This window comes from Bactrocera oleae, chromosome 6 (genome assembly GCF_042242935.1).
Source record: "Bactrocera oleae isolate idBacOlea1 chromosome 6, idBacOlea1, whole genome shotgun sequence".
Classification (NCBI taxonomy): domain Eukaryota; kingdom Metazoa; phylum Arthropoda; class Insecta; order Diptera; family Tephritidae; genus Bactrocera; species Bactrocera oleae.
In genome coordinates this window covers 11,168,102-11,192,633 of record NC_091540.1, presented here as the reverse complement: position 1 = coordinate 11,192,633, position 24,532 = coordinate 11,168,102, and the positions used below count along the sequence as shown (strand labels likewise).

At 32.7% G+C, this 24,532-nt stretch overlaps 2 protein-coding genes and 1 non-coding gene across 6 annotated transcripts; 2 read left to right on the top strand and 1 right to left on the bottom strand.

The window, feature by feature from the left end:
- The first annotated feature begins 3,290 nt into the window (after positions 1–3,290).
- LOC106622374 (myb-like protein AA) lies at positions 3,291–10,624 on the top strand. 4 transcript variants are annotated; one of them, XM_036360887.2, is made up of 4 exons: positions 3,291–3,419; positions 4,075–4,829; positions 7,360–7,500; positions 9,317–10,624. In XM_036360887.2, the coding sequence occupies exons 2-4, from the start codon at positions 4,277–4,279 to the stop codon at positions 9,739–9,741; spliced, it is 1,119 nt and encodes a 372-aa protein (XP_036216780.1). In that variant the 5' UTR covers positions 3,291–3,419; positions 4,075–4,276; the 3' UTR covers positions 9,742–10,624. The 4 variants fall into 4 exon arrangements, with proteins under 4 accessions (XP_036216780.1, XP_069968296.1, XP_036216781.1 ...); XM_036360888.2 differs by having other exon boundaries at positions 3,317–3,419; positions 4,101–4,829; XM_036360889.2 differs by lacking the exon at positions 3,291–3,419 and adding an exon at positions 3,450–3,770.
- A 2,154-nt stretch (positions 10,625–12,778) lies between these two features.
- Tdh (L-threonine dehydrogenase) lies at positions 12,779–18,783 on the bottom strand. Its single transcript, XM_036360896.2, has 6 exons — positions 18,424–18,783; positions 17,238–17,487; positions 16,589–16,715; positions 15,750–15,897; positions 14,619–14,724; positions 12,779–14,531 (listed from the first exon to the last, which is right to left on the bottom strand). Exons 1-6 carry the CDS (start codon positions 18,566–18,568, stop codon positions 14,210–14,212), a joined length of 1,098 nt encoding a protein of 365 aa, XP_036216789.1. The 5' UTR covers positions 18,569–18,783; the 3' UTR covers positions 12,779–14,209.
- On the top strand, positions 13,811–13,928 carry LOC118680598 (U5 spliceosomal RNA). Its single transcript, XR_004976179.2, has one exon. It is a non-coding gene; the product is annotated as a U5 spliceosomal RNA (small nuclear RNA).
- Positions 18,784–24,532: the final 5,749 nt, after the last annotated feature.

The following is a 24,532-nucleotide window of genomic DNA, read 5'->3' as shown; positions in this document are numbered from 1 at the left end:
TGGTTTATAGCAGAAAGGGAGACAACTAAATCTTTCAACATGAAAGGTAACATTTCTATTTAGTATTTATTTTCGTACATTTTCCACGCTGTTGTGCTGTTTACTTTGTAAAACCCTTAGTAATTCCTTAGTACAGGCGTACAAAACAGCGACTTAAATTGTTATTTTCTTTCACTCTACTTTTACCTCGACAAAGCGATCTATTGGCGTAACAATTTAATCAATGCGGTAGGTCAAATATCCTTTGGTCTGGAAAATACTAGTCGTTGTTGGCATGAATCTTTACACATATCAATATGTTTGTATTTGTATTTGTATTTAGTTGCAGCGCAAAATGTGTGTTTCGTACTTAAAACACACAATTTTTGCTTCTTGGGCAAACAGCAATGCTAGTGATAGTTATTTACCTGTTAAATAGTGTTCACTTGCCACACAATAAATTGACCATGTGTACGGTGAATTTTCCCAGGCTCGAAAATGCTTAAACATGCACACAAACACATGGCTACATTCGCATATACTTGTATAGCGGTGCTAAACTCGCCGTCTAACGCATATTTTAGCTAATCGCTTATGTTATTTAGTCGTCGACGATTTCTTTTCTACCTAAACGAGCCCATCTGCAAGCTGTTTAATCTGCGCATATTTTTTCGATCCTAGCAATATACACATTGCTCGGGCATTTACCCAAATATTTGTCAGAACATTGCAGTAATAATTACTTTAGTTTAAGCTTTGCATACAACTAAGCTAGCTTATCGGAATGGTTGCAAGGTCTAGCCATGTTTGTCTAGTTGAAAATCCGCTTTGCGTCCCCTTGCTCTATACGCCTTATCTATTAAGAACAATCCTTGTAAGAGAATATTTTACTGGCATAATGCAACTAATTTTAAGCAGCTTGAAATTTTCGTCTTCTTAAAAGATAAACTTGTTGTCACAACTCTTAGTACGCCGATTTTGTAGATAAAAAAACAATGAGAAGAGAACGGTGTAAGATATATGCATGCTTATAACTTCAAATTCCTTAGGCTAGTCAATTACGTAGGTGTAGCTTAGTAGTTTATCTAGCTTAATCTCTTTCGCTGTCGAGGTGGAGCGATTACAATGGTTATATGGTAGCTGTAGATAAATAAGGTGTACTTTCTTTTTTTTACCTTAATTCATTGATCTGTATATCAGATTGAATGATTTAGATATCGAAACACTGAGTAAGTCTGTAGGCGCGTGGTGAAACTGGAAAGGTTTGTCTTCCAAAAACACCTTTTATTTGATAAAATAAATTTTTTTTTATAATGTATTTTGTATGCGTTAAGTAATAAGTTCAAATTACTAATTTTTGGATAAATCCATTAGAATGAGCAAGTTTAAATCATCGTCAGAATCTAACACTGTGAGCCGCCCTAAAAGTAAGCATAAATAGGTACTTCTGGGCTAGTTTGATTCTTATGTTCTGGATGACAATCTTTTGACGTTACGTATCCAAGAGAGAAACCTAACCCATTCTTCTTTTTGACGGTCATCAAACCTTCTAGAATTATGTTTTTCTAAACATACTAGAATTTTGTTTTGAAATCAGTCATATAAGTAAGGCTAAAATGTAGTGAAAGCAAAGCGAAAGAAAGCCGACTTGTTAACTATGCGGTATATTCAGCATGTATTGGTTAATCACGTTACAGTCTCTGGTACGGTTAGAATAACAAAAATATCATATTTTCAGCACAAGTCTTTCAAAACGTTTATGATGTGAATTTTTCGTCATCTTCCTACTTCAATACCACAAAAGGTAAACCATTGAACGGTACTTTGAATTCTAAACTATTTATTTTAATTGAAACAAAAATTTTCGTATTTTAAAAATTAGTATCAATGAAAAAGTCTACTAGTATCTTAACGTTCCCACACTTTTCGATTCGCAATTATAGGCTAGAACCTTGAAATATTTGTAAAGACCAATTCCACCTTTTAACAACACCCCCACTGGGTTCTATGTATTCCTGTTGTTAGGCACAATTTGGCGTAAAAATTTGCACTTCCGAAAAATTACAATTACATTTTACGAAAGGCGGAAGAACATCCCGCTTTGCGCTTCCTATTCAAGAAGGATATTTAACATGAGTACTTCAAAGGTGAATCATTCAAAAGCAGCTGTCTGTTAATAAGTAAAGCAACAACATCAAATACCTTTCTGCCATAATTGTTCGTGATTTCTTTATGATAAAATCATTTCAAATGAAAAAATAATTTCGTCTGCACTGACCAAAAAAAAACCTCCACATATACATATGTAGAGATATATATGTTTGCATGGTCGCCGCATTGTTTTGTCATTAATTTTGTAATGCGATTAATAAGGGCACACACAATTTTCGCATGTTTTTCTTGTTTCAGCCATTATATAATACTGATAAAGGGCAATTGACATTGAAAGATAACACAAATAATATTGTAAATGCTTCTTTCTTGTTTGTGTATTCTTCATTGTTGCATTAGCAATGCTGCCACCAATGTAACGAGCCGATGCTATTTTGTTTGCAATATAAACAAATGATACCGGAAATGTACGGACTAGCCTATCGAAAGTGCTCATGCTGAGCACATAGTGGCTGTTGCTACTTGTTATCGGAAGTTATAAAATGCTTCAATTAGTTCAGCTATGACATACTAGAGATATATATTTATAATTTAAATATGGTTCTAGAGAATTCTAAATTTAAAGGCATTGCAATCGAATATATGGATATAAGAAGTGCATAAATATATCCATGCATCTATATAAGCAGAGAACTTGTAACAATTCTTGTATGTACTATGATAATAATAGTATGGTTTCTTGGTTAATTGAGGTTCCGAAAAGTCAGTATTATTAATATTCATACAATGTCAAAAGTTCAAACGTGTTTCTTTAAAAGCGCTCCTAGTTCTTGGACCGCCTTAAGGTATGCAATGTTTTCACTAACGATTTACTAACACTTAAAATTGTTAAAATGGCTCACTACCCTCCGCGATTCACAACCACAAAGCAGGCAGCAAAGCTAGCAACCACATATTTGAATTTATTCCATATATACGCCAGCAGGTGGCGCAGTAGTACGTGTTCTGCTAGAGAACAATAACTGTGTTTTTCTTTTCATAAATAATTTTTAAAATATATTTATTAATCAATTAGTTTTAATTATTTAATTATATACAGGTATATATACTTTATTATTAAATAAATTCAAAAAAAAACCATCTCCGCGAAAATTTTTATTGTTTCTATACATGCAACCCTGTGTTAGTCACCCTTCTTTCACACAATTCGCCGTCAAATGGAAACCAAACAATTCAGTGAAATTTTAAAAGTCGTCGCGAGTGGTTGTTTTCTCATCAATTAATTGTGTTACGAGCAAGTATTTTGAAACAGAAAAAATCGTTTAAAGGTAAGAGAAACGTGTAAAAACCTAATAGGAACTGACGACTGCATATACACACTGCCGTCCGCGTCCCGCAGCCGGATATGTGTTTGTTTGGTAATGTGTGCGCCTTGTGTAGAGAAGAAGCTTAGAAAAGGAGACGGTAAACAGTAAATAAATGCATTTTTTTTTCCAATTCCAACTGGTGTTGAGCGTATTCGTGTCTTTCATATTAATATATATTTATTTTTAACGGCTGCCTTCAGCATCAACGTGTTTTTACTTCTGAAATGATTTAATAATGTAATTTCAAATTGGCCGCATGACCGGCGACTGGATGTGAATAGCAAAGAGTTGACTGCAAATGTGTTTGTGCTTGTAAGTGCTTGCCAGTGTATATAATAAGTGGAGGGAACCGGCGACTTTGGTAGCGGTATTCGCGGTGTGTTTTTGATTACGAAGCTAGCGTCAGCGTCGTTGACATCAATTAATTGCAAAAGTAGCCAAGACAAAACAACAACAATATTGTGTGAGAAAAAAAATATATAAGCGAAGTCAACGACCAAAAATAAAGAAATTAATTGTTGGTTAAGTTTTTTTTTTTGTTTTTTTTTTTTGAAATTCTCGTCTTATAAGTATTACTGTATTATTGTTTTTGTACGTACTCTTGTTTCTTTTGTAGCATTAACGAGCGGTTAATATTTATAGAGTGGTGCAGTAGTACAGAAATTTGGAGGGAGGAGGAAGCTTTACAAATTTTTGGAAATTTTCCATTAACACAGCAGCTGCGTCAATTCGAATATACGATATATTGCTAACTTCACTTTTGATTTGTACAGTTCATACATTTGTTATACCTACTTGCACTTGTGGGAAAATCGAAAATGGTGCTGACGAACTTTGAGTGCTGGGCACATGGTGGCGGCGCAGTCATTGGTAACGCTGAATTGTCGGTTAATTCTCGTGACATGGACATGTTTAATCCACGAGAAGTGCAGCAGAGATTGAATACCGCAAACACAGGCACATCATCTGTGTCACACATTTCCTCCAATGGTTATTATGGATTCTCCTATGTGAATGTAGCCCACGAGCTAGGTGACAATTACCACCGCAACGGTATTACACACGACGCCAACAATATTAATAATAACAACAACAATAACACATGTGTGCCAAACGCAAATGATGTCAATGGCATGGATGTTGGCGGTGCAACCGCTGGCGCAGCTACTGTATTTGGCAGCGGTATAGGTGCCACACAGCGCCGTAAGAAGCGCTACTTTGTGAGTGACGATGATTACGCCAACTGTGCGTTGCTCGATGGCTGCGACAGCGGCGTTGGCATTCATGATGTCGCAGTCGCCGGTTTGGATGGGTGCGCGCCAAAGCGCTGCCGCTTCGACAATGACTATGCTGTCGCTCCGTCTTGTAATGGTAAATTCATTCACCTTATTCTTTTCTATATTTATTTATGACTTTTTTGTTTGACTTTGTTTTTATTTCGTATTTTGCTTGCGTCAAATTGTTGTTGTTATTCTTATTGGATTCTTTTTTGTTTGCTTTCCATGGCTGGTGTTTATATTAGCTTTCAATTTGTTGTACGTGTTTATTGCAGCGGCTAGTTGTTGTATTCGTTTTGTTTTTGTAATTGTAGGAGCACTTGAAGAAATGTTTATTTTTGTTAATTTAGAGGTCAAGTGATCTATTTATCTACACACATATTTGTGTATGTAATTACATATATAATATGTAATGTAGCAGTAAACGTTATTAAATTACATTTTCACACGTTTGAATGTCAATTTTATTAATAAAATTTTGTGCAATATTTTAATAGTTAAAAATTAAATTTGCTAAAATTTCTTTACAACGTAAACATACAAGAGTTAACGAATGAATAATTCAGTCAGCACTAAATTTTAAATATTGTATTAGTTTCATAATACATTAATATCGTGAATGCCAATAAAACAACTATTTTTATTATATTTTTTTTAACTGTTCCACTTGTTTTTTTCCACGCACGCCGTCATATTTTAGTACACAAACTTCTTCTTCAACTAAAATTTGCTGCCCATTAAATTTTTAGTTTATCTGTTTACTTATTCAATGTTTGTATTGTGAAAAATTACTAGCATTACATTTAATATAATGCACGTTGTAGGTGCTTTATGTTACAACACTATAGTATTGCCAAAATGGTTTGCTAGCCGCTAGTCTAGCAAGGCCGAAACTAAGTATAGAGTATAGTTTAATAACTCTAGATATAAAGTATAGTTATTAAACAACAAATAACCCAATAAGCAAAAATAATTTCATAAAAGCCCTCATATTGATTTCGATTTTGATAAAAAATCTTCAAACTAAAAAAAAATCTTACCTGATCAATCTGAGCTGATCAAATTTGAATCGGACTGCCAAAAAACTACTACTTCATATTTATATGTATAAACATAGTACTTATGTAGGTATGTAAGGGTATTTAATACATGTATGAATATGTGTATTACTCTAAGATTTCTCACATATTTTCTGTTTTCAGTTTGTTTCTAAGCACAATCACGAAATTTCGCTTAAAAATTAAAAATAGCATTTAAATAGTTTGGTATATTTCCATTCAAATGTACATGTTAGTATATAGTATATTAAAATTTTTAATGACTCGTTCAAGCGTTTATGCATGGCTGGGAATTAGTATTGTGTCAGCACTTTACATACATATGTACATGTGTAGGAATAACTGTAGTTGATGGCTTTGATGAGCCCCCCTCAAAAAGCATTTATTAGAAATTTTTGCTTCGAGTTTTTGTTTTGTTTGTTTTTATTTACTTGTCGTGTGCACATGGTTGATAGGGGAGGCCCGACACATCATTTTATTAAAAAAAAAAATATAGATAAGATAAGATAGTTGCATTTGTTTGTGTAAGTTGAACTTTTTTTACAAGTGGTGAGTTTTCGTGCTTATACATACATTATTTCTTAAAGGTTTTTTATGTCAGAATAGTAGAAACAAATTATTTAAGTAAGATCGTACGAATAGTGCACTATATTGATTTATTTATTACACCAAAAAAGATGTACATTTGTACAAAAAATATATATATAAATACATATGTATGTATATAATATCATGTACACCAAATATTCAACATGTACAAATATTATGCGTTTTTTTTTTTGTATTGATAATCTCATTTTCATCATGTCAAATTGTCATAATAATAATAATAAATACCACCCTCACCCCCAACACGCCTTTTTGGTTATTGATTGTTAGTCACAATGCGACAGAGCTTTGATAATTACAATGCAAGTAAAAAACTGTTTCTCTTCTACTGTCATGTTCTCCTGAACATTGACATTTGATTAATTCTGCATTTTATCTAAATTGCACTGCAGTTTTTGCTTGTAAAGAAACGTGTCATTATATTTAATATGTACACATCGATACACAATTACTCTCCAATTAATTAAAAATGCGCAGCACATTCTTAATGCGACCGGTATTTTCAGAGCAATAGCGCAATGCCGCACTGCTGATGCTCGCTTGAAAAAAAGTTCATAATTTTTATCGCCAAAGAGAACAAGCTGTTCAGCAACTCTGTGTGTTTGTTGGTTTTGCATTTACAGCACATTTATTTTTATCCATTTGGGTCACACCGCTCGCGACGCTGTTGACTGCAGCGAAGTGTAGCTGTGAGTCAGCGCTGACTGTGACTGCGCGGCGGCAACGAGCAGATCAAGATAAGGTGTTATAACTTGTTTAGAACTACTTTTAATAGTGTACTTATGCCTGAAACATGGCAAATTATTCTTAATCTCTGCTCCACACTTTTTAATGATTTTTACCTAAGTATATTACAAGGATTTCTGTTTTAATCTACCTTTGTTGCTTACACGCTTTAATTGAATGCATGCTTGTTTACATATTGATTGTTTTATCAACACGTTTGTGCTATTACAGATTTCTTCGCGCTCCCCTCTACACAAATTGGCACGCAGTCTTGTCTAATGGATACTGAGGACATACAACAACAACAACAACCACAGGTAGATGTCAATACCGGCGCTGCAAATTTCACCAATCAAACCAACAGTACAACAAGTAATACACACTATATCACAACACAAGAGCACGATCAGTTGATGCAACAACAACAACAACAACAACAACAACAAGTAATTAATGCTTCCAATTATCAGCAACAAAACGAAGCGCAAGCACCTCCAGTAGTTGTATACCAACAACAACATAATTATCAAGGTCACTTGCATCGCGCCAATCGGGATGTTAGTCGTTGCTTATTGTCGCACATGATCTAAATTAGACCAAACAGAAACGTACATATCGTTCAGCGCAAATACAATTTAGCAAAATATTAGACTAAGACAAAATATAATATAACGAACATAAATGAAATTACAATGAATAGTCATGAATTTCACTTTATAATTTTAATTTTTATAATTAAAAAAAGCGTATTATTTTTCTAAATTTTTCAAATTCGCAACGAATTAGATTTTAGTTTATTATTTTATGATTATTTTAGCTGCTATGCAATATTAAAGCAACTTTGAGTACCTTCGCTTAGCATAATTCTATTATAAATTAAATTTTGTATAATTGCTTTTATGTATGCTAAAATAGTAGTTATATTTTAAGCAACAAGCAACCAAACCACCTCAGATGCAATACTAAAAACACTACTTAAATACCTGGTAACGCAATATATAAATATACATACTTATACATATGTATGTAAATATTGTTTTTGTAAAATTATGTATTTATGTAAAATATTTGTATAGTTTGCAACTGAATTTTTGTATGCACAAATGTACTTAAATGAAATTGAAGTGTAATTGCTTGTGAAATTAAATGCAAGGCATACAAATTATTTTTAAAAAATGTATGCATCATTTCACTTTGTGCTAGAATAAGTGAATATACAGTATGAATCCGTTGGCACATATTTTTATTGGATTTGTAAGCTTAAATTTCGCACGAGAGTTTATATGCCATTGCCGAAGATAAGCGTTGGAAGAGCTTCTGAAAAGTGTGACAAATTATACAGATCGGTATACAATAATAATGTGAAATATTGCATATAATCGACTACTAAAATATACTAAACATATGATGACTAATGAGTTGAGCATTAAATATACGTGTGTATGTATATCAATATTTTTTACCGAACTAAAAATTACCAAATTTTAGACAAACACAATTTTTAACAGCAATTCCATGTACATATATTAATCGTATAAATACATCAGTTATGAAATTGCAAATAAAGCACAATAGTGAAAATTATTTATATTTTGTATATTTAAATATGCTAATTTAAGACAATGAACACGTATACGAATGTATATATATTTATTTTGAACAAGCTCTCCAAACTTGAGACTCTGTTCTTCTAACTGTTTGGCGACTATAAATGACTAACATAACGATTGGTTCACGTATTTTAGCAACGACTTGTTAAAACTTTAGAAGCTGCTTGTGTTTATATCTTACAAAGAGTACATACAGGACTTCAAAGAATCAACACAATCTCGTTGCGCTTGTGTGCCTATTTAGGCAAGTGAACCGTAAATGATATATATATTAATCCCGTGCAAACATTTTTTATAAAAATTCTTTAAACTACAGTATTTTGATATGCAAGTAAAACATTTTATAACTCTCAAAAAATACAACTTCATTTTCGTATTGGCTAAATTTATGCTCTTATTCATACTGTTGTTGTTTTGTTGTCATGCTGTTCATACATACATATGTATAAAATAGACCACTGCAAGTCAGTCCAAATTCTACACATATAAAAACACATGTAGATTCACATAAATATGCAAATTTGGACGCATTCCAATATTTTGTTACTTCAACTCACTCTCTTCTTACTTTCTTACAGCAACAAAATGCCAACAAGCCATAGATTATGGTGTTAATTTAAACGTATATCACAATAATAATAATAATAATAATACAACTAACAAATATAGCAACAAACTCTTTTACAATAACCAACACCGTTTGGGTTGCGGGAAGAGCAGAAGTGTTGATAAAAGTTGTGAAAACAGCTGTACTGTAGATGTGCTAGACGCTCATTTTGTTGGTGTCAATGAGAACAATCCATATTTAATGCAGCAAGCAAAGTTTCCTTCATTTGCTGTTGATTGCATGAGTGATGAGAGTTCTGCAGTAGAAGCAGCAGCAAGAAGCACCAATGCGGATAATTCCGTCTTAGCAGCGTTGTATAACAAAACACATGGCGGAGCATTTTACCAGTTTGAAGTAAGCAACAACGACAATCAACCGTATGTTGAGGATATTTGAGAAACTTGTTTTATGAGAAGCGGCGCGTTAACAAACCCAAATATCTCCTTATAGCCAAATAAAACCAAAAAAAAAAAAAAACCTAATTACGAATGTTTGCATACAAACATATGCATGTTTAAAAATAGGAACTAATGAACGGATTTTTGTGAATCAGTGAGAAATACAATACATATAGCACGAATTTAACAGTTTCTAAAATTATGCATTAAGTTTGAGTTCAAGTGTTAGCAATCGCGAGAGAGAATTAAACTCTAAATTATGTGAGAGGATGTGAATGGGACGCCTTGTATACGAATCGGTGATAAGAAATAAAACTTTGCACAAATAAAAGTTAAGAATGGCGAGTTTTTTTGTAAAGCGCGCTGAGGTATGAGAATTGAACATTAATGATTTGGAAAAAATGCAAAAACTTAGAGCACATGAAAAGAAATATTTAAATAATACAACTATTAATAATACTATTATTAAATCAAAATAACTGTAAATCAAATTATGTTTGAATATATGGTATTAACCACCTAAATAAGTATATACATATGTACGTGTATACGCGCAGTAAACCATATCACGTAATTAAAACCGAATAAACTCACTCACTTTTTAAACGATTATATTAAAAAAAATCAAACATAACTACGTTTACCCTATTTACACTGAAGCATGGTACTTGTCGTTTGTATTAACAAGTGATCGCTTAATGAAATACTAATAGTTGCATTTTAAGTTAACTTAACTTGAAGAATAAATTGAAATTGTCTTAAAAAACAGTAATTTATTTAAACCGATTGTGAAAGAGCAAGCTATGGAATTGAAGAATATCTCTGAATTGTAGTAAATTTAATGAACTGAAATCAAATAAATTGAAATATTTATGAAGTTATGGTGACAGCCTGTTGGATTTCTACATATATACTTTATGCAAATCAGTTTGCTTATAACAAATATATAACATTACTCTCTTTAACTTATATTTTTTTTATTATAAGAACATTTAGTATGCCGCAGTCAGAATTCATCAACAATAATTCGGTATAGCCCATACTTTTATTTATTACATATGTGTGTACACTTGTATGACAGATTGCACCTTTGAACTCAATGTTCTGTCCGGAACTGTTACACCTATTGGCCCTTCCTAATGCCAGATTATCAGTTTGAGTTGAGGTGAAGTATTCGTAATACAGGACGTCAACGCTTAATGCGAACTTTAAGAGCTACTTGATATCTAAATTTGATACTTCGTTTAGTCCCTTGAACTGCGAAGCTCCTCGATATTTAAAACGAGCTCTAGATAATGCTGGATAGAGGTAAAGGAGGTGTTCCAGCGTCTCTCTCATGCCTACATGCAAATATCGTCGTTACTTATGCACATCCGGCTTGCATGTGATGCCAATAGGCAGTCCTTTAGAGACCGTATGAGTAAAAAGCATGCGAGTTTTTTTACGGCGCTCATGCATATGATCTTGGCAATCCTGCATTTCGGAATTCCTTTGTCGCCTGGAACTATATGCAGACCTTACATTTACTGCCTTCCTGCTTCTAAGGACATACTCTGACATAATGCGATGTGAGATTAGCTCCGAGCAAACGATTCCGGCTCCTCCTCCGGGTGCGTTCGAGCTACGTAATAATTGCAGCAGTACAGCTACTGTGTTGCATATTTGCTGATACTCCGCTGATGTGCAGACAAAAATTTAGTGTTGCCGATTATTTGCATAAATTGTGTGCAAAAAATGACAGCAGAACGTGATGCTGTTGCAAGTGTTGCCAAAAATTCACGCAGAACGTGATACTTTGACAAATTTACAACACTGCTGTCGTGATTGCCATCTCGAACGCACCCTCCATTTGCCATTTTTGAACCGAGCTGCTGCCAGACTGTTAACGATTGCATTATTGGAGAGATTGTTGAATGCTTTATTTATGTCAAGAAAGACGCCCAGAGCATATTCTTTATGCTCTAGAGCACTTTCTATATTTATGGTTAGCGTTAGAGTTACCCTTCGTATCTGCGTGCTATGTTTTCGATATGTTAGCACATAGCAGCTTGTATCTAATATAGGCGTTTGAATGACTTATTATCTCCAAAGGATAGATACATACAAGTAGTTAATCCTTAAACATCCATCATATATTGTGATCAGGTAAGATGCCATATTACATCGCTGAAAAAATACCGCCCATACCAGGCAATTTAAACAGTTCGAAGCTGTTACTTGCCCAATGTGTTTTATCCTTCGTTATGATATCGTTATGGACGTATTCTACGCTACCTTCTACACGTTTGAGATAGATAGCATTCGTTCACCCTGGAAAATGCGTGTTGACCAGGTCTACCAGTGATTCCTTACTGCGTCCAGTCTACTCTTCACATTTTTTGCGTAGTAGCCTAGGCGTAGTTGGGTGCTTGGATAGTAATTTCCTAAGCCTAGCTACCTCGGTTGTCTTTTCTAACTTCCCGCAGAAGTTCTTCCACGACTACTTCTTGGCTTTACGAATTTAATTTGTACGCATTGCCAAGGCCTACATTTCAATAAAATACAAAACACAACACTTTTAATTATAATATAAATATAAATCACTTAAAAGTTTTCACTTTTGAATACATTTTCCATAACTTTCACTCATTAAGCCACTACGGACGCGGAAATTTAACCGGAACTGTTAAATACGGAGTTTCCAGGCACAGAGTTGCTTCGAAATACAAATGAATTCACAACTAGCTGGAAAGTGGAACTTCCATATAAGAAGACATATTTTTCAAGGAACATTGTTTACACATATGAATTCTAAAACAAATAACCGAAGTTTGTTATTTAATGGTTTAATAAAGAGCTTTTTAATTAATATTCCATTTCCATTTGAAATTAATAAGCATATTTTACAAATAGCATTACCACCATTATGCTATGTTTCACAGCGGCCTCTACCGGCGAAAATCAACACCAATTACAAGGGAAGCAATTAATAGCATATAACTATTTGTTTGAATAACTACTGTGCTTATTGTTTAATTTAATGCGCTTTTAAAAAGTTATATTTAATATTAATTGCCATTTTATTCAAACTGTTAACATGAATGCGTCTCTTTCACTACAAATACACTTTCTAAGCCTTAGTAGACGAAGCTAACTTACAGGCTTTTTACCATTGTCATATATTATATATATATATATATATATATTACATATAGTTTTTTAGAATTAAGTGACAGCATGGGATGTGTGTCAGCATTTGTTTATAATATCAAACATATAATAAATACTTTCGCAAAGTTCAAAATTTTTGGAGAAATGAATATCCTTTGTAAATAGGCCGAGTAAGCGTCATAACAAAACCGTCAACGTCAAGGCTTGTATAAAGTTTCTCTCTCATCACTTTTAAAAGATGTATACTAAATAATAATTTATCATACTAAATATTTAAACTTTATACTTATCTAAATAATTAATTTTTGGGCATTTTTTAAATCAAATCAAATATATGCATTAAGCTGCTGCTTCGGCAAGCGCTGCCGCCGAGTGACTTGTGCGATTGGTGGCCACTCGGTGCCTCGTGTTTCTTATCACCAACAAATACCAAGATCACACAACAATTATATAATATTTAGCGTATGCGTAAGTCTCATCTGATTATTATTAGCCTAAGAGCTTCATGAAAAATCACATTGCCAAACGGCAACAATAATCTTGTTAAAAATATTACACAGCCAACATATTATATAGAACATACATGCATACCAGTGCATTACCAACCAGGTATCAAAACGCCGTTGCTTAATTTTTTTTTTTTTCGACCTTGAAGTGTAAAATATAATGCATTCTATCTTGTTAATAATATTTTAATTACTTTATATTATACGCATGTATTTTATGGTATAGATAATGCATTTTAGTAATTTTACATAAATATATATAGCAAATGCGTATACCTGTAGATTTATGCAACCCCTTTCGCTACTGTGACACAAATTGGCTGCAATTTCGTTAACTTGCATTTTGGGTTATACTTCGCATATGGTTTATAAATAATTGTAAAGTAATACTTTATTGCAGCGATCATCAAGTTACTCTGGCTTCTCTTCAGTTGTCGAATAAATCTTTCGCCTTTTACTAAAGATTTCCGTGGAGAGGAGCACATTAATGAGTCTATGAGAATTTTTTGTAAGGTTTGCTACCATATTTGGTAGCGAACCGCTAATTGATACATTGCAATTTAGTTACGAAGTAAATACAAAGAAACAGCTAATGATTTTAAGACATTTGCAGTGTTCTGTATTGATTCTTATCATAAATTGCTGTAAATTAATTTAATGCAGACTTAAGATATTTGTTTTTTAGAAAACTTTTTTGTAATATTAAAATTTAATATTTTAAAAATGCATAAATAAATGCATATTTTTACAAATTTAATTTTTCTGTAATGAAAACTGGTTAAAGAATAACGTACCGCCACTATATAACAATCACGTGGACGAAGCACGTACTTTGGCATTTTCCAGCTTAATAAAATTTTCTCGAACATCCTTTACCATAAAATTAACTAAGTTTTTCAAATCGTATTTATGCTGCCAACCCCAGTCGCGGCGAGCCTCAGAATCGTCAAAAACTTGTGGCCATGAATCGGCAATTTCCTGTCGACTATCTGGCTTGTAAGTCACGTGCAAATTGGGAACATAACTACTTAATTTCTCTACCAGTTCTTCGGGGGTGAAAGACATGGCCGTTACATTGTAGACGCGACGTTTCAAATTTTCCGATGGTGCGCGCATAAATTCCAGCAAGGCACTGCAAAAATGTGTGTGTTAAAACGGCAATTAGTTAAAGATATTTCGGTTTCGGTTAACAACGCTATATAAAAAGTTTTAAACATACCGCAAACAATCTTCAATGTACATCATGGGAAGACGTGTGTCTGGACGCAAGTAGCAGGTGTACTTGCCGCTGCGCAGTGCTTCATGAAAAATGGCGACGGCGTAATCTGCGAATAATAAGAAAAGTAAAAATATCATAAATAATTTGCATGCTTTTATTTGAAACTAAATTATATACATAGTTTAAAATACATTTCTTCATTCATTTCGTTACGCTGTTCTTTCTTACGTCTTGCTTTCTGTGCGGCAATGCTTTGAAATTTACTCAATTGAGTTGGGTTATACTCATCACAATCTGTACGTATTATTGGAATCCACATTTGTTCGGTACAACATTATGTACGCTCCAGTGTTTTTGCCCTTCTCTCACTACACAATTATTGCAAATTGCAACAGTTTTGCGTTCGTAAATTGCATATTTAATAAAGTGAAAACAATAATCGCAAATATTACATTCTTTATTGTTGTCAATATTAAATAGTGAGTTTGTTTACATTACTCATTGATAATTCAAATTTATTGTGCATTTTATTAAAAATTACATTTCTATACTGAGGGCATTGGAAATGTGTTTTTCATTTTAAAACTTTTATTGAAATGAGAAAAAACGTTAACTTCGTTGGCACCGAAGCTGTAACACGCTTCAAAAATACAAAAGATTACATACAAGAATTGGATTTTGATCGGCAAGTTTGTATGGCAGTTATATGCTATAGTGGTCCAATCTAAACAATTTATTCAGCGATTTTACCGTTGCTTTAAACAATAATCCGTGCCAAGTTTCGTCACGTCAAATGAAAAAGTGTTCCATACAACAAAGACATGATTTTGAACGTACAATTTGTATAGTTGTAGGCTATAGTGCTTCGATATCCTGTGGTTCCGTCAAATGAGCAGCTTTTTGAGGAGAAAAGGACTTGTATAAAATTTCAGATCTGTATCTCAAAAACTGTGAGATTAATTCGCGTATATGCCGACAGACGAACAGACATGCGGACATGGCTAAAACGACACTGCTCGTCATATTCTAATGGTTCTCCGACCTTTACATCTCTGTGTGTTAAAAACTTCGTGGCAAACTTAAAATACACTCTTCAAGTATAAAAATATTTAAAAAGCCTAAAGTACTCACCAGTAGTACCACCGCCTGGTGGATCGCTTGAAATAACACCCGGAAAGCGCAAGCATCTAAAATCCAGGCCAAATTTATGGTAATAATATTCGCCCATAAGTTCAGCATGCACTTTTGAGACGCCATACATTGTGCGGGGGCGTTGAATCTATATTTAATATGTATATAAAGAGAAGAATAGAGTTTGTTGTATAGAAAATGGAAATAAAAGTAATTAAATACCATTAATAATTTTTGACCAAAAAATAGTTTGATTAATTTAGTTTCGCTGAAAACCACTTCAAATGCTTAAGTAATTCATTAGCGATCAGTTACAAACAAAACAAAAAAAAATTTAGAACGTTTCAACTTTGGCGGTTATCTCTTCATTGCTGCTAAATTTCTCTTCAACGCGCATTTTCGCCATGGCTGATGGGAATGCGAACGCAATCGAAGCCGAATTCATAAAATATTGTCATAATTTTAACTGAATTTATACAGAGTGGCTTGTCACACTGCTTTCACTTGCACAGAGCATAAGGTTTTGTAAGACACGTTCTTATTATAAATAATTTATTTATGATTTTTGTATTTGAGCTATTTATAATAAACTTAAACTTTTATTGACTAATTAAGTCACTAACTCGTATTTTATTACAATTTGACACTGGTAGCAGTTTCGGTAAACAAGGAAAGCAATATTTGCATACCATAGATGAATGCAGTAACATAAATATTTACTGATAAAGCAATGGTATTTTTTTTTGTTGAAGTGCAGTCAATATATATAATATGATGCACTATACTCATCTATGATACATACGTACACATGACACATAATAAAAGTAGCAAATACTCACTGTTACATTTGGAGTTGGATCGCGCGGACTGTCTGGGCCGAATGCGCCAATTGTGCTTGGCACAAAAATGCGTAAATTGTACTGTTTTGCCAGTTCGATGACATTATGTACACCCTCGATGTTGACGCTGCAATATTTCAGAAAAATAAATTAAAACTGCATGGGGAAGCAAAGCAGAAAAATGTGATTGTTGATATCACGCGATTACTTTGTACAGTTATTTTGTAATCACTTTGCGTGTTTAAGTGAAAGTCTTCCTTAGTTATGACAGAAAATCAACGTGCAGACGGATAAATGAAAGAACTAACACGATAAAATAAAAAATAGAAAAAAACATGAGTACAATGGACATTCAGAAACTGTGGTGGTTTGTTAATTTACAAAATTATTATACACTTATAGCACAAACAGTCACCGACATTCCTCCCTTCCGTACTTACCGCCCGTATCAAACCAAATTTGTCAAAAGTTATGAAAAAATTAAATTTTCGCGGATATCCTATCGTACGGTCTTTTGAAGCGGACGACAGAAGCGGTGGTGACTCTTCATTTACAATATATTGCGCTCTCATAAGATAGGTCGTATCAGCTGATTCGGTCCACGGTTTTGCGTCGGTGACTATTTGTGCCATTAGTATACAACACTTACCGCACCGCTAGTGGCACATTTTGTTCACCGATCGCGCTCAACAATGCGGAGAAATGTATGAGCCAATCAATACGATTATCGACGACAATCTTTTGCAGACCCTTGAAGTCTAAAATGTCGGCGAATATGTACGGACCACTTTCTATAACCTCCTGACTGGGTTTAATGATATCTGAGAGTACAACACTGTCAGCGCCATATTGAGAGCGCAAAAGTTTAGCGCATTCCATGCCGAGTTGCCCCAGACCACCTGGCGTAGGGTGTAAAACAAGTTATAAGCAATTCAAGAATGAGTCTTATTAGTTACAAGCCAGAAAAATATAAAATTTTTAAAATAAATTAATAAATTCGAGTTGCTGATTAATTTTACAAGAAATTTTTTCAAAAAATTTAATCTCAATAATAATATAAAAGAAGAAATAATAAATAATAAATTTAGTTTCTTGCAAAAAGTGTACACAATATTTTTCTTACTTTTATTATATAAATTATTGTATGTTTATAACTATTTGCACACTGCGTACTCATTTTTCAAATATCAGATCATATTATAAATAAATGGCAAACAAATTGTTGTTGCTCAAGAGTCATGTACAGACACACACAGGCACGTTTCGATACGTTTGAAAATTGTTGTTGATATTAGTGAATATTTTTAGCAAAAAAGCAACTTTTCGCAATACAAAAATTAAGAGTAAATCAATATAAGAAAAGTGACGAGTATTTCTGTCTGCGTCTGAGATTTTTAAAATGTTGAGCAGGCACCTATAAACATTTTTTTGAAGTTTTAAAAAATACATTTTTAGCGTAGAATTTCACTTTTTTACTTAACGCTAGTTCATACAATTGCGACTTCATTGCGGATTGATAATCAGATGAGGGAGGAAGGAGGGTTAGAATCAAGGGTATGCTTTTTTGCCAATTTTTTGAGATCCCTCACTTCATCAGCTGCCAGTTTTCAAAATTTAAACTTTTTTTCTGTACTCTTGCAAAATTAATAAATAACTGATAAAAAAAATCGACGATAAAAATATCGATTGCCTTGTTTTTACGACACTTAAAAAATCACTTAAAATTCATGTCTCTAGACTAGAATACCCGCATAAAATATTTAAAAATAACAATTTTTCTATATGATTGCATGTTTCACACTATAATCGTTGTTATTTGGGACTTAGATACATACCAGTAATCAAAACTTTTGGCGGACGGCTATCGGCTTTACTATGCCTAGTACGTCTACTGGAAGTTCGACAAACTATTGGCGTTAGACATACAGCATTGTTTGCAATTTTAGTTTGTGCGAAAGTAGTTAAACTCTTTCTGAACATAATTTTTTTATTGTAAATTCTAAAATTTTTTATTTTTTGTGCAAATTATTTTTTATTTTTATTATTTAATATATTTTTCTTCTTCACAACACAGCAAATTTTTCGTATTATCCAAAATTCTAAAATTTTACCGGCCAATACAGCACGATGTTCAGCTATCAACTGATATCTTTTTTCGTTTATGCGATGAGGCGGCTGCCTGGGTTTTGCTTAGCTTGGAAAATGTGCGATTACAATAAGAAAAACACACAACGCACACAGCAATAAGTAACTTTTGTGTTGTTACTTCTGCTTTTTAGAAGATTCAATTCATTTGTTTATATTATATACAACTATTGACAACATAAATATGTAGGTATAGGTCGATTCTTATACTTCTAAATTTTAAAGATAATCTCTTCAGTGTCTGCACAAAAAGAAAATGAGTGTGGGAAATGATTGGTAATCTGGCAAATATAGCCGGTTTGATAATAGTTGACTTAATATAAATTTGGACCCGTTCCGGTTACGTAGACACGACTGACGTGAGAACGGAAGAGTGATTGGTGATATAGTGAAAGTATTTCTAAAAATTGTCTGACTCTTCAGAAATTATTCATTATTTAATAAACAAACATATGCGCATACCATTGACAAAAATTAGGTTGTCAATAAAAATATTTGAAAAGTATTTGGTCCACCCTTTTTATATATACATCGAGTGCGTGTGTGCACATTTCTGCATGCGTATTTTATGACCTTGGCTACCAATTCACGCGTCTGCAAATTTAAACTATGAAATTTTGTATTTGGACTACCCTTTATGTACCTATACATAACCAGATTATCGTATACTTATTTACCCAATGGGCATTAAAATGTGTGTGTTTAGTATGACTCTGCCAGGAAAAACTAGACCTATGCTATCACCGAAGCTAAACAACTTTTCACGAAACAAAAGTTTTTATACATAAACTTCATTTTGATCGTTCGGCTTGTATGGCAGCTTCTTGAAAAGAACGTGATCGATATCTGAAAAACTGAAGAACTGAAGAACTAGTTTGCGTATATACAGACAGACGGACATGGCTAAATCGACTCAGCTCGTCACGCTCATAATTTAGATATATATTTTATAGGGTCTCAGACATTTCCTCCTGGTTGTTAGAAACTACGTGACAAACTTAATATATCCTGTTCAGGATATAAAAACAATAATAATAATTTACTGGCTAGTAGCACAGGAAATTATAAGTTCTTCCTACAGGGTTTGGTACATGCATATTCAATTTCGCATTCGGAGCGTTCTAACATAATAATCTATAAGTCTTGCACGTGTCACGAAATTGTTATTCATGATTCTCTATTACTATTTTTATTGTTTTTCATATTTATTTAAATACTGCCAAATTTTTCGCTTTTCATTTGAATGAAATACCGAGATATTTTCAAAGATTTTTATTTTTATTCTGTATACCGTTATCAAAGATCAGCAAGTTATTCCCACACACATACATATGCACGTGATATATGCATATACATGTATACAAGACTCTTGATCCACATATATACAAGATCTGAAAATTGCATTCAATATCACTGTAAATAAAAGAAAGCGAACGTAGTTGATTGTCATCAAGCCAATTATCTTCAATGAATTCCACTTAATACGAAAGTTTGAACCGCGCAAAATATTAGATGCAGACATTATGTACGTACTGTATGCAGGGATGTTGTGTCTTAATTAATGCGCATTTCTTAGCATTTGCAGGCCTGGATATGTGTTTTGCTAATGTAGTTAGTATTAATGTGGGACGTAGAGAATTAAAAAATTATACATAAACACACTGCTATTTACTTATAATACTTATATATTCATGCCTTGCCAATTTGAATTGACGCACCGACGAGCCTCCAAATTTTTGTTGCAACACTGTGTTTTTGTGATGTCTAATTATAACTTTGAAATTGAAATTCAAAATTATGTCTTTAGTACAGCTGATTCATTGTTGTTTTTCAACAGCAACCGTAAATAATGATTATTGTTGCGATTTTTATATGCAATAATCAAGCACTTAGAATCGATATACAAAGAAACAGATAACATCTTGTCATCGACGATCTTAGCATGATAATTTTCTAATTTCGGATTTTTAAGATTTTCTTCACCGATAATGATTAGTTAAATATTTATTATTTTTGAGCAAAAAAAAAGTAATAAAAGTCACAAATAATCGATATTTTTTTTTTTTGAAACAAACTCATTTTTAGATAACAGTTTTCTTATGAAGGTTTTCGTTGCATCTCCTTTTAGAATGAATCGCAAGCATTAAATTTATGGCATTAGGTATTGCCACGCCTCTTTTCCGCCCCAACAAAAATTAGAAAAGGTATCATATGTGCTGGTTTGCATGAAAATTACAAATTGTATCGTTATCGGTTCCAAAACATGAAAGTTTTCAAAAATTAATTTCTGTCAGTAAATACGGATTCATCGAAAATATAATTTCTTACCAAATTTTTGTGTTACTTTTTTTTCAAGAAGCGCATGCAACGAATACTTCAAAATACTTCATAAGATACCTGTGATCAAAAGTGAGTTTTATTTTAACCAAAATAATTAAAAATCAAAAATAATGATTATTTGTGATTGTTATTGTATATTTTTGCTAAAAAATAATGAATTTGTGTGATTTTTAGTTTTTTTGCTCAAAAATAATAATAATTTATGATCTATTGTAAAATTAATCATTATCAGCGTAAAAAATCGTAAAACTCAATGTAAAATCATTATTATGTGATTTTTAAAATATATAAAACTTATAATGATTCCGTCTCTGTTTTTCACATAAATTTGACAATTGTTGCACTATTTGTGAAAATCAAATTTTTCGCATAATATTTTTCGCATCATGTTATTCTTTATAATTTATTTTTGGTATACAATTGCGCATTTTTAGTTGGGGAAGTACCGAAATATAGCAGGAAAATTAGGAAAATAAAATTTTTCAAAAACCATAACATAATTTTGTCTTTCACATTTGCAATTGATTCGTGTATAATATTCGAGAAGCAACTAAAATTTGTATTTTTAATGGATGTAGTTAGTAGCATTTTTAAATATGTAGTTAGTCAAGTATTTACTCTAACATTCCTTGAAAAGGTATTGAATATGTTAGATAAATCAAACGCAATTTAAATTTCAATATAATGTTTTGTGGCATTATCGTTCATTTCCAATAAGTAACGAGCTCTATTAAGGGTTTAGGGGTAGTCAGAGGCACGAAAAAATTAGAATTTTCAGTAATTTTTTTTGCTATTAAATAACGTTATTTTACAAAAGTAGTAATATGACATTATAATACAATGTTTTGACATGAAGTCACGAAGAATTTCAAAAAAAAAAAAATATATTAATTTTCAAAGTTATAGCTAGTTATGGCTATATTATAACCCAGTTTCAAAAAAAAAAAACCGTGCGGTCACAATCATAAGTCCTTGGAGATCCATCTAAAATCCAACAAATAAAAAAAAACTAGTTTTATAAATAGATAATCCTGGGCCTGGTCGAAGCTTTTGTTTTTTTAAATTAACAATATGGCGGCCTCAGGCAATTTTTTTCTAGATTTTTGGGAAGCAATTGGTCTTAAAAATTCGAAATTTTTCATTAAAAAAAAATCCTTCGATCAGGTCCGAATAACTCCAAAATAACTCAATCGGATCAACTTGAAATTTTCAGACAATATTTTCAAGATATTACACTTAACGAAAATGCAAAAAAACAAACATAGAGTTTTTGAAAATTCTGACTACACCTAACCTCTTAAAAGAAATATGGACATAAATGTATACTCTTACATATATACATATGTATATACTGTAAATAAATATTTTGGCTTTCTGCCCATTCAGAAAATTTTGCCATCGCATAGTCATATAGATATGTATGTACATAGAAGAGAAATGAGGTGTGCACCGCGACCTAGGGTGTATTATGCCCATTTGTATATTAGCAAAACATTTTCCCAGCTTACATAAGTATGTGTTAGAGCGGGTCGATTTTTTATTTAGAAAAGACGCACGACTTTTTTTTTGACTCTTCGAGTTTTTATTTGAAATTTATAATTCATAAAATGAAAAATATTTTTCGAATGCGGGATCAACTCTAAAAATGTTTATGAAAATACACTAAAAATTTATTTTATGCTTTTTTGTATGTGTGATATATATATATGTTATACATATATAGTATTTATTATAACAAGTGTACGGAAAGCGTTGGCAAGCTTGTATAGACTCTGGAAAGCTTTGTATGACAGTCCGGGTCAGATTTGATCAAATAGTATACTTGTTAACCTGAAATTGCATAAGAAGTACATATCTACACTTTAAACGTTTTATTCTTTATTTAGTTTTAGTGTGCTACTAATTTAAAAAAAATATATTTCATCCTTATATATATACATATGTATATATGTATGTGCATGAAACGCCTTATTGGCATTTTTGTCGTTATTCCAAAAAATTTTAGTTAAACACTTCCCTATTGCCATTTTTTCTTGTTGTATTTAATTGCTCATGTGCTTTTTAGTTTTACTTCTTGATTTGGCGAGTAATCCAGTATTTAGTTTAGCGAGCAATGTAATTAATTTCCAAGCAGATGAGAGTGAAATTTTTGCACAATCTGATCGACAACTACAAAAATCGGCTTACAAACGTAACTACCATAAACATTGGGGTAAATGTATGCATATGTAACTGTGTGTGTGTGTGTGTGTACAACATAGCAAGATATGCGTTTAGGCGTAATCACAACAACTATTTACAAAGACTGTTGGAAGTGTAAACTTTTATTTTCTTTTGGAAATGCTTAATTTTCATGGCTCAGAGCACAATTGTTGACTTTGAATGTCGTACGCATTAAAATTTAAGTAATTCGAAGGTACCGCCTTGGGACCAAAAGCTTTTATAGTGAGTGCGTGAAATAATGATTTTAATAAATACTAGATGCAAACTTGTTGTTGCTATTGGGAAATCGCAAATATCTGTATTGGCAAGCAAGTGGTTTTTTTCGATATTAGTACTGCATAAATATACATATATACAAATTCGTGTTCTATCAAATAATCTGTCCGATAAAATTAAAGTGTTTCATAAAAGAGCTTTCTAGATACAACTTAAACAAAGTAGGGCCTCCATTTTTGGGACTACTAGAATATGCAAGTCACAGAAAATTGTTTACTTATAGCTGTATTGTTGTTATTGATCTATGTTACATACATACATATGCATAATATTCAAATACTGCTCTACCGCAACTTACAAAGTTTCTAGTGTCAAATTTATACTACTTGTAGTTTAGGTCGTCATACTTGAAAGCGCCTACAGATGGCCCACAACCGAGGCGCCCATTACAGCCAACACACGCATGCGCACACACTAATCGCACACAATATTGTAAGCACGAGACCCCTGCTTGTGCTCCAACTTATTTGGGAAGGCATTTAACAACATTTTTACAGGCGAATTTTTGAAAATTGCCGCAATTTTGGAAAAGCTCGAGGTTGCAACGCGCACAACAACACTATCCCCACTACTCCGACACTCAACTGGGTGGCATTTTGAGTGTTAAGCACTCAAGTGTGTCCATATCGCACACAACATTGTAGACTATTTGAAGACTGGCTCATTTATGACTCATTTTCTTTGCAGATTTCGTAAAAGCGGGAAGCAGAGCTGCACTAAAAACCATATGAAGACATGTATTCTTGTAATAATGGAAACAAAACGAACCGTAAAAACTAACGAAGAAGCTACCAAAACTCATTTTCCTAGGCAATAACTGCGAAGAATTTCGAATCCATGAAACAGTCAGTGCGCGCAACTCAAACGTTGCAGTTGGAATTTTCTAAGTGATCTAAAAACGAATAGCATTTGATGACTTCAAAACTACAAAACAGTTATAGATGCGCAAAAAGGATATGC

Coding starts and splice junctions, on each gene's coding strand:
- LOC106622374 (XM_036360887.2), top strand. CDS start 4,277: ATGGTGCTGACGAACTTTGAGTGCTGGGCACATGGTGGCGGCGCAGTC. Junction 4,830..7,359: donor TGTCGCTCCGTCTTGTAATG/GTAAATTCATTC, acceptor GTGCTATTACAG/ATTTCTTCGCGCTCCCCTCT. Junction 7,501..9,316: donor TCAAACCAACAGTACAACAA/GTAATACACACT, acceptor ACTTTCTTACAG/CAACAAAATGCCAACAAGCC.
- Tdh (XM_036360896.2), bottom strand. CDS start 18,568: ATGTTCAGAAAGAGTTTAACTACTTTCGCACAAACTAAAATTGCAAAC. Junction 17,488..18,423: donor GCCAAAAGTTTTGATTACTG/GTATGTATCTAA, acceptor ACCCTACGCCAG/GTGGTCTGGGGCAACTCGGC. Junction 14,532..14,618: donor TACATTGAAGATTGTTTGCG/GTATGTTTAAAA, acceptor ACATTTTTGCAG/TGCCTTGCTGGAATTTATGC.